General features: G+C 38.9%; 1 protein-coding gene across 3 annotated transcripts in view; it reads left to right on the top strand.

Annotated features, from left to right (window-relative positions):
* The window catches only part of RUNDC3B (RUN domain containing 3B), a 196,495-nt gene that overhangs the window by 116,464 nt on the left and 63,184 nt on the right, over positions 1-16,847 (top strand). For 2 of the 3 annotated variants that reach the window (XM_063452483.1, XM_063452486.1), the window contains exons 4-8: positions 864-949; positions 4,190-4,279; positions 6,648-6,728; positions 9,947-10,115; positions 11,251-11,408. In XM_063452483.1, the coding sequence (XP_063308553.1) occupies positions 864-949; positions 4,190-4,279; positions 6,648-6,728; positions 9,947-10,115; positions 11,251-11,408 (584 nt within the window). The remainder of the gene's footprint in view (positions 1-863; positions 950-4,189; positions 4,280-6,647; positions 6,729-9,946; positions 10,116-11,250; positions 11,409-16,847) is intronic. The other variant, XM_063452484.1, reaches the window with a different exon arrangement.

Genomic DNA, 16,847 nt, shown 5'->3' on the forward strand with positions numbered 1-16,847 from the left:
CTCTGTGCTCTCCCAGGGTCGCGTGGGAGAGACTGTGACTGCTGACTTTGGTGCCTCCTGTGGCTGTATGGGTTCAGTCGGCTGTGTAGTAAGTGACCCGAGCTTCTTTGGGTGTCAAGTCAAACATAAATTGCTTATTTTTGCTCATTAGTGCTGGAGCTCTTGGAAAGTGCTGCCGGCCATCTTGGCTGTCAGGCCCCGCCCCACATATTGTCCCTTTCTAATTATAAAATAGTTTATGCTGAGCATGTTTGCAACCTAGTTGAAATTTTGACTTTGTATTGAGTACCCTCCGTTCATTCTTGGCTCAAAATCTAACTTGTAACTGCAGCAATTTGTAAAAATATCTCAGACAGCTCCTCAGAGCTATCAGTCAGGCCAATATCAATTTTACCCACATTGCGCATGAAGTTTGCACTTATGAGATTACTTACCACTACAACTTACCACTACCATTACCACTACACCATTACCACTATATAAGAGAGCATGAATTCCCTGAATTTCTCATAAATGTTCCTGAAGCATATACATATAATAAATAGGTTTTGGGAGGATAGCAGAATTGTTTTTCTTAGGAGGTTGTTTTGTAATTTTATAAATTGTAGTGGATTTGTTTAAACAATTCTCTGGCAGCATGAAACTTATATATATATATATATATATATATATATATATATATATATTTTTTTTTTTTTATTATAAAAGGGACAAACATAAGAATATATTATTACACCGTTAGAAGCAAATTACCAACTTGTAGTGTTTTTGTTGTTGTTGTTTTTTTACTTTATCTTCTACAACAAAAGAAAAGCTCTCCATTGTTTCCAAATTAAATGTAATCGTGCTTTCTTTTCTTGTAGGGTAGAGCCTGGATCAGAGTTGCACTGATGGAAAAACGTCTGTCTGAATATGTAACCGCAGCACTGAGAGACTTTAAAACAACAAGGTGGTGAATCCGTTATTAATCTTAAACTTGTGTATATTCACGAACAATTTAGTCACAGCTCCCAAGTTTACTAACGTAATGATGCAACTAGAAACTTTTCATATCCGCCACCAAAATGCCTCTCTAAAGACAAAGCCAAGGTTGCATTACTTAATGACCAGTGTTGGCTTGCAGTGAGAAACTATTAGGTTTAACAATATTAAATAAATTAGGTAAATGGGTTTTAAGTGCTGTATAATGATGTAGAAATGGAGGATGTTGACTCACAGCAGATCGTCTTAGAACTGTAACGGTGTATTAAAAATCAAAAAGACTCTGCCAGGGGCTCTAACCGGTATAGACAGGCATAAAACTGCTTTATTTCTTAACTACTATATAGGCTTTTATCATTACTGCTTAAATATATATTGGAGGAAAGCTCTTGATACTGACTTACCGCAAGGTCACTCCATCGTACTGCAAGTTCAGGTCTATGCAAAATCTTTGTAAACGCTTCATACTTTTGAAGCATATGATCATTTCGATTCCTCCAGTTGTATTACTGTTACCAGGGCCAGCCTTGGGCCTTAAGGTGCCCTGTGCAAAAAATCGGCACAGCGACACTTCATTTATGTATAATGTATGTAAAGGGATGTAGTGTTTATATAGGGGATTTATTAGATGTGTGCGAGAGGCACAATTCAGCAAATGCCGTTTGTGCATTTCTCCATGTGTGTGTAGAGGATGCAAGATATTTAATGCAGTGATCATCTCACGTTAGACATGGGATAGCAGACGTACGGAATGTGGACGGCAGTGTGTGATATAGATAATCTGCTTTTTGATAGAGCACATATTTTAACTAAAAGTGTGTGGCTCTGAGAAGAGTGCAGGTGAAAATGAACAGTAAATATGGGACTGTGGGATTTATTCTGTTTTTGATAAAACTCTTCAACTCAAGAATAGTCACAGCTAGGCCTAAATTTAATTTACAGGTTTTTTTTTTTATTCACTACCATTCCCAAGAATACTTATTGGAAAGGCGTACTAGAACCTGTATCCAATTTAGCGATCTTTCTGTGATTTGTGAATAGGAAAGAATCAAAGTAAAACATCACCTGGCAATGCAGAAAGAGGACTAAAAATAAAACGTGGGGATCAATTGTTTGCTCTGTATAAGGAAATGAAAGTTGCGCTGCAAGTAATGGATACATGTGCTAGTGTGTACGCAATACACACTAATATTAATAATATTGTGTAATACAGAAAAAGAAACATTTAAAACAATTTTTAAAAAGCAGAGGATTTTCCACACACTAAAGAAATACACCCATCTTGACAGCATTGATTAATTAGCAAGAAATAGGACTTCCACATTACCAGTGTCTAAACTGTTTAGCTTGTGCAGCAAAAATAAAGTTAGGCCTGACCTGTAACAATAGATTGGAGCTTCTGTGCGGGTTTCCCCACGTGGAACTGTCTCGGTGCCCCTATAGTCAGCATAGTAAGCACAATAGCTAGCGATGGTTGGGTAGGGGAAAGTTGAAGGCAGGAATGGCCTGGTCGAAAGTAGCTGGTAACAGACCGCTCCATGCTTAGTCCACGTTATAGGGGGACCATTATGGAAAACACATGGAACTCTGCAGAAAGGTAGTGGTGAGACCAAACCGTGAGGAAACCTTGCAAGCATCCCAGTAGGAGCAAAAGCGAAAGCTATGGGTGTAGCTGTAGATGTGGTTTAGCACTCCGCTAATTTGGGTATATAATACCCCAATAGGGGAGCCCCTTCACATAGAATAGTATCCATATAAACTTGAGCTTATTTATCATGATACAACATTTTCAACTAAACAACAGTAAAAACGCAATCTCTGATCTCTGGGAAAGATTTATAGACCTCAATAATCTCCTTCTCCCACCACGTTACATCATTGCTCTCTCTTGGTCTTAATTTATTGTTCAAGGTCATCATCTCTAGCATTGCTTTATTCTTATTCTTCATTCATGTTGGGCTGTATATTAAGCTCTACTTTTATCATTTATTTTTTTCAATAAACGTAGAGCAAAGAATGTATAGAAAGGGAATGACCGTCTGTGGTTTCAGAAGTGCTTTCCCGACTTCATTTTCAGGTTTTTCACTAATGTCTTCTTGCTATTTTTATCTGCACTTTAGGTATTTTTCATAGATCTTCAATTTCACACAAATGTTGCAAACATCCCTCTGTAGCCACAGCAGATATTTCAAGTTTATAAATGTGCCCATAATTCGCGTTTTCAGAATCTTTAAATCTGTCGCTAATGGATAGATAAACATAGAGTTGCACCACTATGTTTTAATTTTTTTTAAATGCTGTAAATAGGCAATGATCTTCCATTGTAATCCATTCTGAATTATCTAATATGCATTTTGTTTATAATAGCTTTTTTTTTTTTTAATCATTGTATCATAAAGAAATCATGTATCATGTCTAAAACAAAGCTGAAGTACAATATTGCACAATAACCCACTGCTCACGTAGTAGTTTAAATAAAAAAAAATAAACTTAAGTTATTACCAGAAATAAAAGATACTTCAACCTACGCACAACTTTGTGTATATTAATGTAATACATACAAAACGTACATAAAAGCTATACTAATGTTGAAAACAAAAGAAAACAGAAAAATGGCAATAATAAAGAAAACTACTGTACTTGGTGTTTTACCTTTTACAAGGGTCAAGCACGTTGAAGGTCAGGAATGGACATTGTGTACTCAGACATTTGCCATCTATTTGGCTGTGTCCAAAAAACCACATACAATTGTAACAAGTAATGGAGAATCCATTGGTTGGGTCAGAGAAGATATTGAATAGCTAGTCTTTGCTTTAAACAATTGACATCCATCTTCCTTTTCCTAAAGAGGAACCTCTAGCAATGCATTAAAGTTCCATAGGAAATCTACCGGTGATGTATGACCAAACAGCGAGTGCAATATGCCGAAAGCAGAGATATAGTGTCTCTAATAATGCCAAATAACATCTCTCCAGTCACTTCTGCTACTTTTTAATCAGATTTATCTGTCCTTAAAGAGCAGATCTTGTGAAGGTGAATTCCCTATGTGCAAGCCATTTGTCATTATGCATAGTTAGATTATGTTTAAGAATTCAGTATGATCCACAGTTTGGGATTATACTTGTGGTTATTTCATCGTAATATATCACAGATCTGGTGCGTTATTGACATTTGTTTGCTGAGCTGAAAGCTATTTCTGTCCTCGTAGGAGATTTTACGATGATGGAGCTATTGTTCTTGGCGAGGAAGCGAACATGCTTGCTGGTATGCTACTTGGACTCAATGCCATAGATTTCAGGTATTTAAACCACTTTTCAATCATACTGCTTATTTTGTCTACAGAGAACCTCCTTTCCTCGGCGAGCCCATGTTGTTGCAGACAAAAGATTCTAATTAAATATAAAACTGTGCAAATACACCTGGGGCAAAGCTCTGGGTATTCATTATTTTTTTAAAAATAATCACCAGGTTTGCAATTTTTTCTTATTTACAAAGCCTCCCAAACGTCAATCAGATCGGTTGTAAGTGTGTTTAATTTTAAAGAACAACACAAATTGCCGTTTTGTGTGTAAAACTGCAAAGAAAATGCTGTACCTACTTCCTCTGATTTTAGCAAAAATAATTATCTGTGCAGCAAAACTAACTAAAGATACATTTTCTCTTTTTTTAATTAAAGCTGTGAAATATTCAGCCTGTGCTATTTCGTAGCACTAGCTAAAATATAACAGTGGCCATAATATATTTACGTTGGTACTGTCTGCTTGTTACAGTGTTGCTACAACTTCAGTTGAGCGTCAACTGCCATCTTTAAATAACCAAGTACTTGCAATGGATACCACCCAACTCGTGAACTTTTTCTTCCTCTCTAATACAGTCACCTGGGGAACATGTCATTGGTGTCTGCTGCCTCATTGCTACAATTTTCTATTGGATGTTGCAGCAACCACTTAAGTAGTATTGTCTACCCCCTCCCCCCATCCCCTCCCAAAAAATTAGGCTGAGGACCATTTCTGTTTGCTAGACATCTATTTGGTTACATGTTACTATGGATAGCTATGTGAAGATTTTATTTGATATTTCAGTGGTTCCTAAGTCCTTAGGACACCCCTACGAGTCCAGGAATTAAGTATTACCAAGTTGCATTTTTTATTCTTCTTTTTTTTTTTTTTTTTTTGACACAACTGGGTAGTCCCTAAATCCTGGACTGGCAGGGGGGTGCCTTGAGGACTGGTTTGGGAATCACTGAGATATGCAGTCCAAAATGTGGCTTTATAAAATTGTGAGAACTAGCATGGCGATCCAAAATGTCATGTGGTTTATTGTGACCTACATTCAGGCTTTAATCAAAGTGTGTTTATGCTGTCTGTCGCAGTCACTTTATATAGCATTTTGTATAAGGTACTGTTCCCTGCGGTATTTCACCCTATTGTTATGCATGTTACATTGTTTGTGCGTTTAAATACATTCCTTTATGCAGCATACTAAAGGGTTGCATCTCCCTTATATTGCTCACATTATTGATAAGCACTGAAGCCAACCATTGGAATCAACAAGCAAGAGTACATAGGAGTTTGTTTTACAGCTGGGCAGCTATGATTTCTCTAATTATAGTTTATGGGTTTTGTTAAGCAACGGCAGGTGTTGAACTGTATTCTTTGTGCATAACAATTAGGTGACCAGAGAAACTATTCTACTTAACTTATGGCAAAGAACAGAATGAAGTAGGAGAAGCGAAGAAGAGAGATGGAGAATAAGGTTGAGGTAGTACGGAAGGTAAAGGTAGACATTCGTAATAATTTCGTCATAAATCCCTGGATTAGAGCAGGGCGGACACTGTGAGCTAAAGTCGCACACATACAAAGAGCAGATATTTCCACTGTGAAATAAAGAGAGCGTGCACTTAAATACAGGATTGTATAGAAAAATAAAGAAAGGGAAAGAAGATAAGAAGGAGTAAATTAACTTATAAAAAGTCTTTCTGTCAACATGTGAAAAATAGAAATCAAGTTTAGATCATTGTAGTCAGTATTACATTGGAGACCATCGTTGGTCAGCTGATGTAGTGCTGCTATAGGGGTACTTGGTGGCTGAGTACTGTATGGAGCTTCTACGAAAAAGGGGATATAATGAGGACAGCTAAAACAACAGATCCCTTGATCCAAAGCACAATCTGAGACTGAGGAGCTGTACCACATTATTCCAAGTATCATTCTGTCCAGTAAATGAAGAGAACTTGTTTGTGCTTTCATCCAAGGAATGTGTCCTCCTGAGACGTGTCTTAAAAGAGAACAAACAGACAGAACCTCCCTAATTCAATATTCTAACTGTTTTGTACTTTGCACTCTAACAAATTACTGCAAGCGCAAATCAAGGGCCATTACTTCACCCCTACAAACACGCATGCCAACATAATTTCCATTATTTATTATTGCTCTTAAATGTTTATCCAGCAACTGTATCTCTCTAACCTGCCCCCATCAAATCTCCAACTTGAATCAATGTTGGATCTCTGAAAATATACCAGTAAACCCAGGTTGTAAATGACCATTATCAGTCAAAGCTGAATTCTGTAATAACAGGGAAGGTGTGAGGTTTTCAAGCTGCCAAATATCCTGTGATTTAAGCATATCTCTATTTTACTAACGATATTCATTTTTGTCTTGCAGTTTCTGCCTTAAGGGAGAAGGATTAGATGGAAGCTTTCCAGCGGTTATAGACTACACACCTTATCTGAAATTCACACAGAGGTAACACGCTTATTTTTAAAAAATGTTTACAATATTTAATACCTATAAACATTTTCTTAAGGAGATGCCAATCATTTTGTTTCTTCTATTTGTACATTTCCTATCAGTTGTGTGCAGAGTAAAAGTGTTTCTTCCTGCTATAGGAAGGTTAATTAGTGAACCTTAAGACTAGAATATCTGTGAGGTGCGTTAGTATATATCCCAGCAGCCTTTAACATTTTGATCTGCATTGTATGAGGGTGTACCCAGAAATCTGTGTATTCCTAAGTGATCAACTCTATATAAGTATATAAACAAGATGGCGCAATATAAATTCTAATAAAATATAATAATTGGTTGATTAATAAGATTTCAACATCCCCCCTCCACCCCCAGTAAAAAAACAAAACTTTTTGTATGTGTCAGTGTGTGTCTGTGTATATCTGTGTTTGTATGTGCCGGTGCTTGTATCTGTGTGTCAATGTGTATCTGTATATATCTGACACACAGATACGCACACACTGGCACATAGTTGCACACAGGTACACACACTGACACAGATACACACACACTCAGATGCACACAGTGACACATACACACATCTTGACTCATAAATACACACACTCTCAGATACACACAGTGACATATACACACACTGGCACATACACACACTAAGATACACACATTGACACATACACACAGCGTCATATACACACACGCACACTGGCACATACACTTACACACACATACACACACACACTCAGATACACACAGTGACACATACACAACCTTGACACACAAATACACACACTGACACACACTTAGACACACATACTCTTTGACAGACACACTTACACTCTCACTGACAAGCACACATACATTCTCACTAACAAACACATACACACACTCTCACTGACACACCATTTATTTATTTTTTAAATTTCACTCCACCCAGCGTCCCTACCTTTGGGAATGCTGGCATTGAGTCTTTATTTCCCTGGGATCCAGTGGGCTGATGGGCTGAGCAGCTGTTGTGCAGTCCCTGGGGTCCAGTAGGGCTGTTGGGCTGAGCGGCTGGTGTTCAGTCCCTGGGGTCCAGTGGGGCTGCTGGGCTGAGCGTCTGGCATGCAGGCGTACAGTGTGGGCGGCGAGGGGGCAGTGATCTTCCTGCTCAGCTCCCTCACACGCCTCTTAGTGATGCTGGAGTGACATCATATTCCGGCTCCGGCATCACTGCTGTGTGCGTGAGGGAGCTGAACAGGGGAGAGTGCTCCCTCACTGCCCGCGGCCATTTTGTTTCCCCAAATTTTGGTGGAACCCCATTTGTATTCTCGCGGAACACCTATTGGAAAAGCTGCTTTAGACAATGATCAGTGGTATTGTGATACCCCAAAACACTGTAACACACTATTATACTTGCACAATTTTAAAATCCACAATAAGAGAGTCTTCAAACTCAGGGAGGATCAGCCCCTTGAGTACTTGGGATCCAATTGAAGTAAACCAACTTTATTCAAAGAGTAATTACAAAAACGAAATTAGCAGCATCAAGTGTCAGTGCCCAGAATCCACTCACCAGCCCTACATATTGGTAGTGGTTTCATGTATTGCGCACCAACTTACTATATTAAAGGGATCAACTCTGTCAGCAGGCTGTAGTGTTCATAATGCTTTGAATAACCCTTTGACATTTCATGATTTAAAAAAAAAAAAATCATGTTAAAAACCAATCAATCAAGATAGTTGACTCCTATGTGAATGTGTCTGGATAATAACAATTCTCATCCACTGACGTTTGCTATACTCTGCACTATTTTCCAACTTGGATCCACATTTTTCAGCTTTAGGATGATGCTAGTTAATCAAACTCAAAGAATGAGAATTAAAAGTAGTCCGCACCCACTGTAACAAATGTTATTGATCTTAGCAAGTGGAATGCCTTTGGGGTACCACAAGCATGCCTGTCAAACCTATATGCACGAAAAAAATAAAGAATTATAAAAAAAAAAAAAAAAGTAGTCCGCACAAGCAAGCAAAACAAACCACTCCTAAAATTCATAAAATCAATCATCGTAACCGAAAAAAGCACAACTAATCTAAAAAAAATAATAAAAAAAATCCAATTTAGAATTGCAAAAGATTGATCCCGAATAAATGCAATTCAATAAATTAGACAAGAAAATGTTGCTTGTAGGGTTATTTACGAATGTGAAAATTGTCCGAAATTCAAAGTGAATTCAAATTTAAGGCAAAAATAGTTGTTTTGGAAACATTCTCCATGTCAGTTCTTCTTCCAGCTTGATTATTTTGGTCTAAAATTTTAAATTCACTCTAAATTCACCACAGTTCTAATTTCAGTAAATAAACCTGTAAGTGTATACAATGCTCTCCATTTGAAGGACACTAACTTCCACTCGAAGTACCACTAGCTTGACAATTTTCCTGTCAATAAAATAGCAGGTGAATTATGTATAGGTTTATCACATCCTCCATGTTTTCAGGGACACTTTTAAGCCTTCCTTCGAATTCTACATACTACAGGGCAGCCCTTTTCATGTGCTGCCCATCCATATGTAAACGTTATAGGTGTCTGTGAAAATATGAGGAATCTGTTAATCCTACTTATGTATAAAGAGTGACTTTTACATTGAATAATGGTGAGGGTTGCAAATAATTTCTCATGTACAGCTCCATTAACAAAGTAAAAGCTGTGGCTAGGTCTATCAAAACTGGATACTTGGGAGTACAATTTGCCTTTGGCCATGGGTGTAAGAAGCAGGGGAGATAGGGGATAAAATCCTTCCTGGTTTGGTGTAGTTTTTAAAATCAAACGTTTCATGTGTTAAGCCGGGTTAGAAAGCCATAACCTATTGAAATGAATTTTGTCATCTACTCTACACAGCTTTTAAACAAGGAAATTTCACAAAGATGGAATAATTAGTGGGAAAGAATGGAATATATAACATACATTTTTTTACATTTTCATTTTTTTTTAAATAATGTAATTTTTGTGCAGATTTTATGTTAACGTTTGAAGGTAAAGTTAAGTAGCTGAAATCTGCCTATATCCCAGTCTGCTGATAAACTCCATAGTGGGCATATTGTAAATAACTGCATGGTTTAATGTATGCTCCTTAAGGGGCTCCGGGTTTGTTAAGGAAAGCTGTACCCCACTGAATCCCCTAGCTCTGTAACTCCGTAGCGGATTCACTGTACAAACTGATGAATAATTTCTTTAGTTCCGATAGTATCAGCAGTGATGAAGAAGAACTACGGACTTTGGGTAGCAGTGGCAGTGAAAGCAGTACTCCCGAAAACATTGGTCCACCATTTATCATGGATGAGAACAGCTGGTACAACAAGTGCAAAAGGGTGGAGCAGAAGTATCGCTTGGCTTTGGAGCAAAAGGTACCCTATACTACCAAGTGGTGTGTTTATAGTGTGTGTACGTACGTACGTACGTATGTGCGTGTGTGTGCGCGTGTTTGTTTTAACAGATGAAAGGAATATTGTGTAAAACCTTTTTTACAATGATGAACTTTCAGGAGATTTTCAAATCTAAAGCATTTATTGAGGAATGAAGGATCTCCTGAAACCTTGTCATTCCAAAATTCTGTTAATAAAAAAAAAATAAAAAAAAGGTATTATAATATACTAATTTATCCTGTTCTTTTATATCTGCATGGACGAATACGGCTACTATCTCTACTCCAACATTACATAATTATATATGCATCTTTTCCTAAGTTGTTTTTCAAAGCTGTTGTATACAGCAAACACAGGCTCAAACGAATCCATGTTTAAAATGGAATGAGGCAAAAATGTGATTCTTTGGTAAACTAATTTGCATATACCCACCCAGAATCCTTTGCAGTAGTAACATCACTGCATATTTGTGATTTCTGTGGGGAAAGCAAGTCTTATGGCTTGAATGGTGTGCAGATTTTCGTTTAACATTGTATTAACTATCCACAGAGTTCAGGTGGAAGGGGGTTTCAATCACAATTCTTTACCCACCATAACCTTGTTTGTGTGTGTGTGTGTGTGTGTGTATAAAACAGATAACATTTGTATCTTGTAATACCTTTTTTTTATTGGACCAACAGAATTTATTTTAATAATAAGCTTTTGGGAGAACCTCCCTTTCTCAAGTCTGCAACATTTCTGCCCAAGATCTATGTAATTATTATTTTACAGAGCTACTTCATAATTCTGTAGTGCTGTGTAGGATGCCGAGGTCTTGTAAATAAATGGAAATTATAGGATCTGTCTGTTATCACAGTTCAGGGAATACTTTCCAAAGCAGTTTTCATCCGTAATAACTTTAGTAAAAACTAATAAAAAGGGAAAACAATCTCGCACATCAGATTTGTGCAGAATAAATATGTTCTGCGGTGGGAAATATGAAGTTGTAAGGATGGAAGAAACATTCTGCTTATCTCGCAAAGCTGGACTGATGGACCCCTCACCCATATTAGAGTTAATATGATCGGTGATAAAACTGGTTACTTAATACTTAATGAAACCTGTCTTTTTGTAACAGGGTTATCTTGAGGAGTTGGTCCGCCTGCGAGAAGCTCAGCTTTCAGATTCGGTGTCCCAAAATAAGCTGCTTCTGCAACGTATTGAACGTACGGAGCTTAATCACAAACTGGAAAAAGAACAATTGGAATACATCATTGTGGAACTACAGGACCAGCTGTGAGTACGGAAAAAAACTCATCTTTTTGATACTGATGGGAAATATCTAATCTTCTACAAAGTGTTAACTAACACATTTCCACCCCCCAAAAAAGCTGCATAAACAAGTTTCTCTTTTCTACATCAAGAATTGTAACCTAGGATGGAAAATATAACGAGAGTGTTGGCCCTAGAGTTCATTTGCATATGTGTTGCAAGTCTTGATGAAAGGTAATTAAACTGTATAACTGATACTGTGTGACATCTCATTCTGTACCTTTCACATTCGGTGGCTTTGCTATTCAAAAATAATAATAGGTGCGAGGAACGCATTGTCTTGGGTAGAAAAGTTCTGAAGTTGATAATGATGGATGAGATCATCAATTTCAAACAATAAATTCAATCTATTTGTAGCGCGTATGATAAAATAATGATCTCCCACGCTCCGCGGTTCTAATAAAAGAACGATCTCCTGCGCACTGCAGTTTTAATAAAAGAATGATCTCACACACACACCGCTGTTCAAATAAAATAATGTTCAGTTCACCTGCTCTCAGGTTATGGGGTGGCTGCAGTACATTAGTTCTGTGAATAATTATTTTGTGTTACATTATTTCCAAATACATTCGGGAATCAGGCTCGTATGAACCAATCCTGCTGCTGCAAGATTGTTCGTGTTCTGTTATGCCCTTTAGAGTCGGAGTGAAGGAGTGTTGGTTCGTTTAGACATATTTTGACATATTATAGCAAAGATGTGAGTACGGAAGCTGTCCCATTCCACCCAGTATATAAAAAAGAAAACTTGTTGCACCCTTGTATCTAGGATGAAATAAGGGTAAAAGTGCAGTTTGACTTTGCACTGTGTATAAAACATTTCAGGTGTATGAAGAATTGCTAACAGAAGCTTGGCCTTGAACAGTCTATTCTGTTTTGCGCAATTCTACAATATGAGTTTTTGTAGAAACAAAAGAACATTGCAGACATATGTACAGGGATAAATAATAATGGTTCCATTTTATAGTATATTAATATAAATGACCAAATAAGGAGAGTGGTTCACACCTTTGCATTCAGAACTTTTCGGTTATCCTTGGGTCGATGTCCTGAAATGTGAGGTATTATCATTATTATTATCATTCTGATGTAGGACTTCCCAGAAATGTTGGATGGTGCTTAAATCTTGTATCTGGGAAGCCACGAAAAGCATTTTACTTCATCTTTATGTTTGTGAAAATGGGAAAGGGAACCTTATCCCGAATATTGGACTATCATAAGGGGTAATGGAAACAAAAGATGGAAGCCACATTCAGACTCTCTGTAATTATGCTCAACTGCTAAGCACACACATCGATAAGCGTCCTGCATTGTATTGCTGAAATAGATAAGAAGATTAAATCTGCTAAATAACTTATTTAGCATTTTCCTGTGTCACCGGAGTCTCTTCCACACTGTATTCCCAATCCATGCATTCACTTTTTCTGCATTTTAATCACTTGCAAATATAATCAATGTATGCGATTCTGGCCTATAACACCATTATTCTAAAAAATGCTTTTTTTTTTGTTGAGTTTTTTTTTGTATTGTCGTTTAGAATAGATATCACGATATTGTTATTTTGTCATTATATAATGTACTATGAATGCACATTGACAGGAGAAATTCATTTTCACTTTACTGTGCAGAACACACAAAGCCCGTATTCTGGTAGTTGTATGTTTGCAAATAACTTGGCAGGGAATGGGGTTAACGACAGAGGTGAGACGGGGATGTATTGAGTCTTGGCACAGCTGTCTGATCTATTATTACTCCACTGTCTGAGCTCACATTGAAAGAAACAGAAGACGCACTGCAAATGCACACACAATGTAACAAGTTTTACCATTAGCAGTGCTTCTGTTCAAACCATGATTTGTTATAAAGTGAATGTAAGCCAATGATTACTGGTTATCATTAAAGAGAACCCATTGATTACAGTGGAGAAAAATTGAGCATGCACAGTACTGAGTATAGAGCTGTAAGCTCGCTATAGCCTCTAATGCAACCCAGAGAGTCTGCAGAGGAGTAGGTTTAAAAAAAAAAAAAAAAGATTCTAAAATTGACATGCAAACAATTCTAGTTCAAGATTGTCTATTTTCTGCGTGCTATTAATTTTTTTCTTTTCTTTTTTTTAAAGCATTTCTGCTCCTTATCAGCCTGCTCCCTGCAGCAGTGTTGATGCAGAGGTTATTTTGCTCTGCTCCCGCCCTGCCTTGATGCTGTGTTCGAGAGAATAATTGCTTGCTTGTTGTATTTGCCATGGTACACCTTGTAGCTATTATGTGAATGGCTCGCTGAGTGGGGCTAATAATGGGAGCTACAATCCGTGCTGTTCAGAGTGCTTACTTTCATTCATCTCTCTTGTTTAACTTTAAGTAAGTGCTAGTAGGATTATTTTCTCCCTTTAGTCCTTTTGGAAAATTATAACCTGCTGGCGCAATTTATTTTATACCTTTTAAATTAAAGTAATCGCCCTTCGTTTTTTTAACTGCGCAATTAGTGTCTAGGTGCCCCCACTCTGTATTGTTCCCTTTCAAAATTCTTGTTCTGATAGTTAAATCATTACCTATGGCTGCAAACTGGTTGGGATTTAATGGCATGACCGCGTGTTGAGCTATCTTTTGTGAAAAGCTAAACTATTCAGTGTCATAAACCTTTACAGACAGTGATTCCTTGGAGCTTAACTTCTATGAGCGCGTGTAAATCGATAACGCAGTTTATTCCTATGCCATGCCAAAGCACATAGGTAAAGAAAATGACGTGTTTCATACGGATGATGAAAAATGTCTCTCTCTTTTTTTTTTTTGTTCACTGCTTGTGGTTACATGATCCATAAACAGAACTTCCTCCTTGTCCACTGTAATTCTGGTAAATTTTACATTTTCCAATCAAAATATATAAAAATGCTATAAAGTTCAAAATGCAAAGAGATGCCCTGTAAAGCTTTAGGGTAACTAGCTGTGTATTATATTTTGAGTCCACGTGGTTTATGTTTAAGCATTTTTCTAAAGGAACACTGTAGCATTAAGAATTAAAACATGTATTTCTGGGGGGCGGAGCCTGACCAGCAAGCGAGCAAGACGTGCTCAGCCTGAGCTCCCGCCGAACGGTCGTCTCTAAGCCTGAAATCGGGGAGTACAACCCTAGCAGACCTGCGAAAAGAGGCTACACAGCTTGGGGAACCCAGCAGGCACCCGTAGATACCTGACTGGCTACCCGGAATGCCCGGGAACCGAAACGGCGGACTGAGGCCTACGAGAGAGGGTGGAGTGGGAAGGCGGCCGCTTCCCACTCACCACTCCGAGCCACAGGCAAGCACCAATCAACCCCCCCCCCCCCCCTATGGACCGGCGGGGGACATCCCGGTCCCCGCCATACAGAGCCAGCCCAGCTTCCACCCTGCAATCGGAACTGACAGCCACAGCCGACAGTCCGGAGGTGAAGGCCTCTAAAATGGCGGACACAAGCGACTACTATACTCGTGATACGCAGCAACAACCTGCAATATCCAGCCACATTCATAAAGCGAGAGACTCCCTGGAAGAAATCTTTGACAGGTTCTGGGCTCAGCTACTGGCCCGCACACGTCCAGCCACAGCTATATCTCACTCTGGTCCACCTACAGCGCAAATCTGCAGCACCAAGAGGCCTGGGAAACCTCCGATGGGCGCAACACCACGCCTTACCCCTGTAACCCACATGCAACGCCCGCCTGGACAGAGGGCACTGAGGGGGATGACCCACAGGTACCGGCCACACAAGCGGAGGGCCGCAGCAGCCACACGCAGAAGTACACCAGACCCACACGCGGACCAACGCACCCGTCCGTCGGGGAGGATCCTGGGCCTGGAAGGACCCCAGGCTCGTGGCCCGAAGGTACCAGCCCTCACATTGTTCCAGGGCCGAGGAGGTACCATGCCTACAAGGGGCTGCACAGCCGACCCGCTGAACCCCCTCGAATGCTCCCTCATCAAGCTGCGCACAGGAATCGGATGATCTACACACCATGACATGACTGGCTGGGAGATGCAGCTGCAGGCTGGTGTTTGAACCATACATAGTAGGACTGGAACGCGTGCACTATACCCAAGAACTCTTTAACCTACCTATGAGCTACATAATGTATTTCTATACCACACACTAGCCGCTATCTACTAAACTGCATGACATGCCGACATTCTATAGTTACACTAGCTTAAAAGAATAAGCAACACTACACTATAATAAAACACCTCACTCTGACGACACACATGCTTAAACTCACCTGTTATATGCCACAAGCAAACTACATGATTTAAACGAAGTAACTTTGTCATAATTATTTCAAAAATATGTGCACATAACCTTGAACACCCCACTGTTGAAAATGTTGTGATTCAGCGTAAGGAATGCCGTTGGGGCACCGCACGCATGCTGTTATAATTCTCTGCACTGCAAAAATAAAAAATTTAAAAAAAAAAAAAAAACATGTATTTCTAAATCTATAGCGTTCTCCTAACTAGTGCTCTCCCCCCCTTCCCTTATATCCCGTGGCGGATCTCTGATCTCACCATTATTGCCCCATCTCCTTGCTGACATCATCAATGCTGATGATGTCAGCATATCAGGAGGACAGCTACTAGAGGTGTGTTAAACACTGCAATGGAGGCTTTGGAAACATTGCATGGTTAAAACTAAAGGGTCACTCAATTTGTATCTTGTCCATTTATTCATAGTACATTCAATACCTGCTTTTCTTAGTGTCATGTGACTTTTCAATGTATTATTTATAATGTTTTATATATATATATATATATATATATATTATTTTAATTATTTCTATATAAGAAACCGTTTCAAAAAGGAAACTTAAAGGTGCACTATAGGGTCAGGAACACAAACATGTATTCCTGACCCCATAGGGTTAAAACCACCATCTGGCCCCTTAATGCCTCCCTAAATATAGTAAAATCTTACTTGTACTCAAGTCTGGAGCTGCTTGCTTTGTCCCTGTTTCCTTTAGACCTGCTCACTGCCTGCTGAGATCAGCAGAAGTGGTAGTCTGATCCAATCACAATGCTTCCCCATAGGATTGGCAGAGACTGACAAGGAGGCAGATCAGGGGCAGAGCCAGCATGATCAAACACAGTCCTGACCAATCAGCATCTCCTCATAGAGAGGAATTGAATCAATGGATCTCTATGAGGAAAGTTCAGTGTCTGCATGCAGAGGGAGGAGATACTGAATGTTTGGATGCATTTTAGGCAGCCATGACCCAGGAAGGATCTCTAACAGCTGTCTGAGGAGTGGCCAGTTAAGTTATCACTAGGCTGTAATGTAAACACTGCATTTTCTCTGAAAAGACCGTGTTTACAGCAAAAAGCCTGAAGGTAATGATTCTACTCTTCAGAACAAATTCAATAAGCTGTAGTTGTTCTGGTGACT

This window comes from Pelobates fuscus, chromosome 4 (genome assembly GCF_036172605.1).
Source record: "Pelobates fuscus isolate aPelFus1 chromosome 4, aPelFus1.pri, whole genome shotgun sequence".
Classification (NCBI taxonomy): domain Eukaryota; kingdom Metazoa; phylum Chordata; class Amphibia; order Anura; family Pelobatidae; genus Pelobates; species Pelobates fuscus.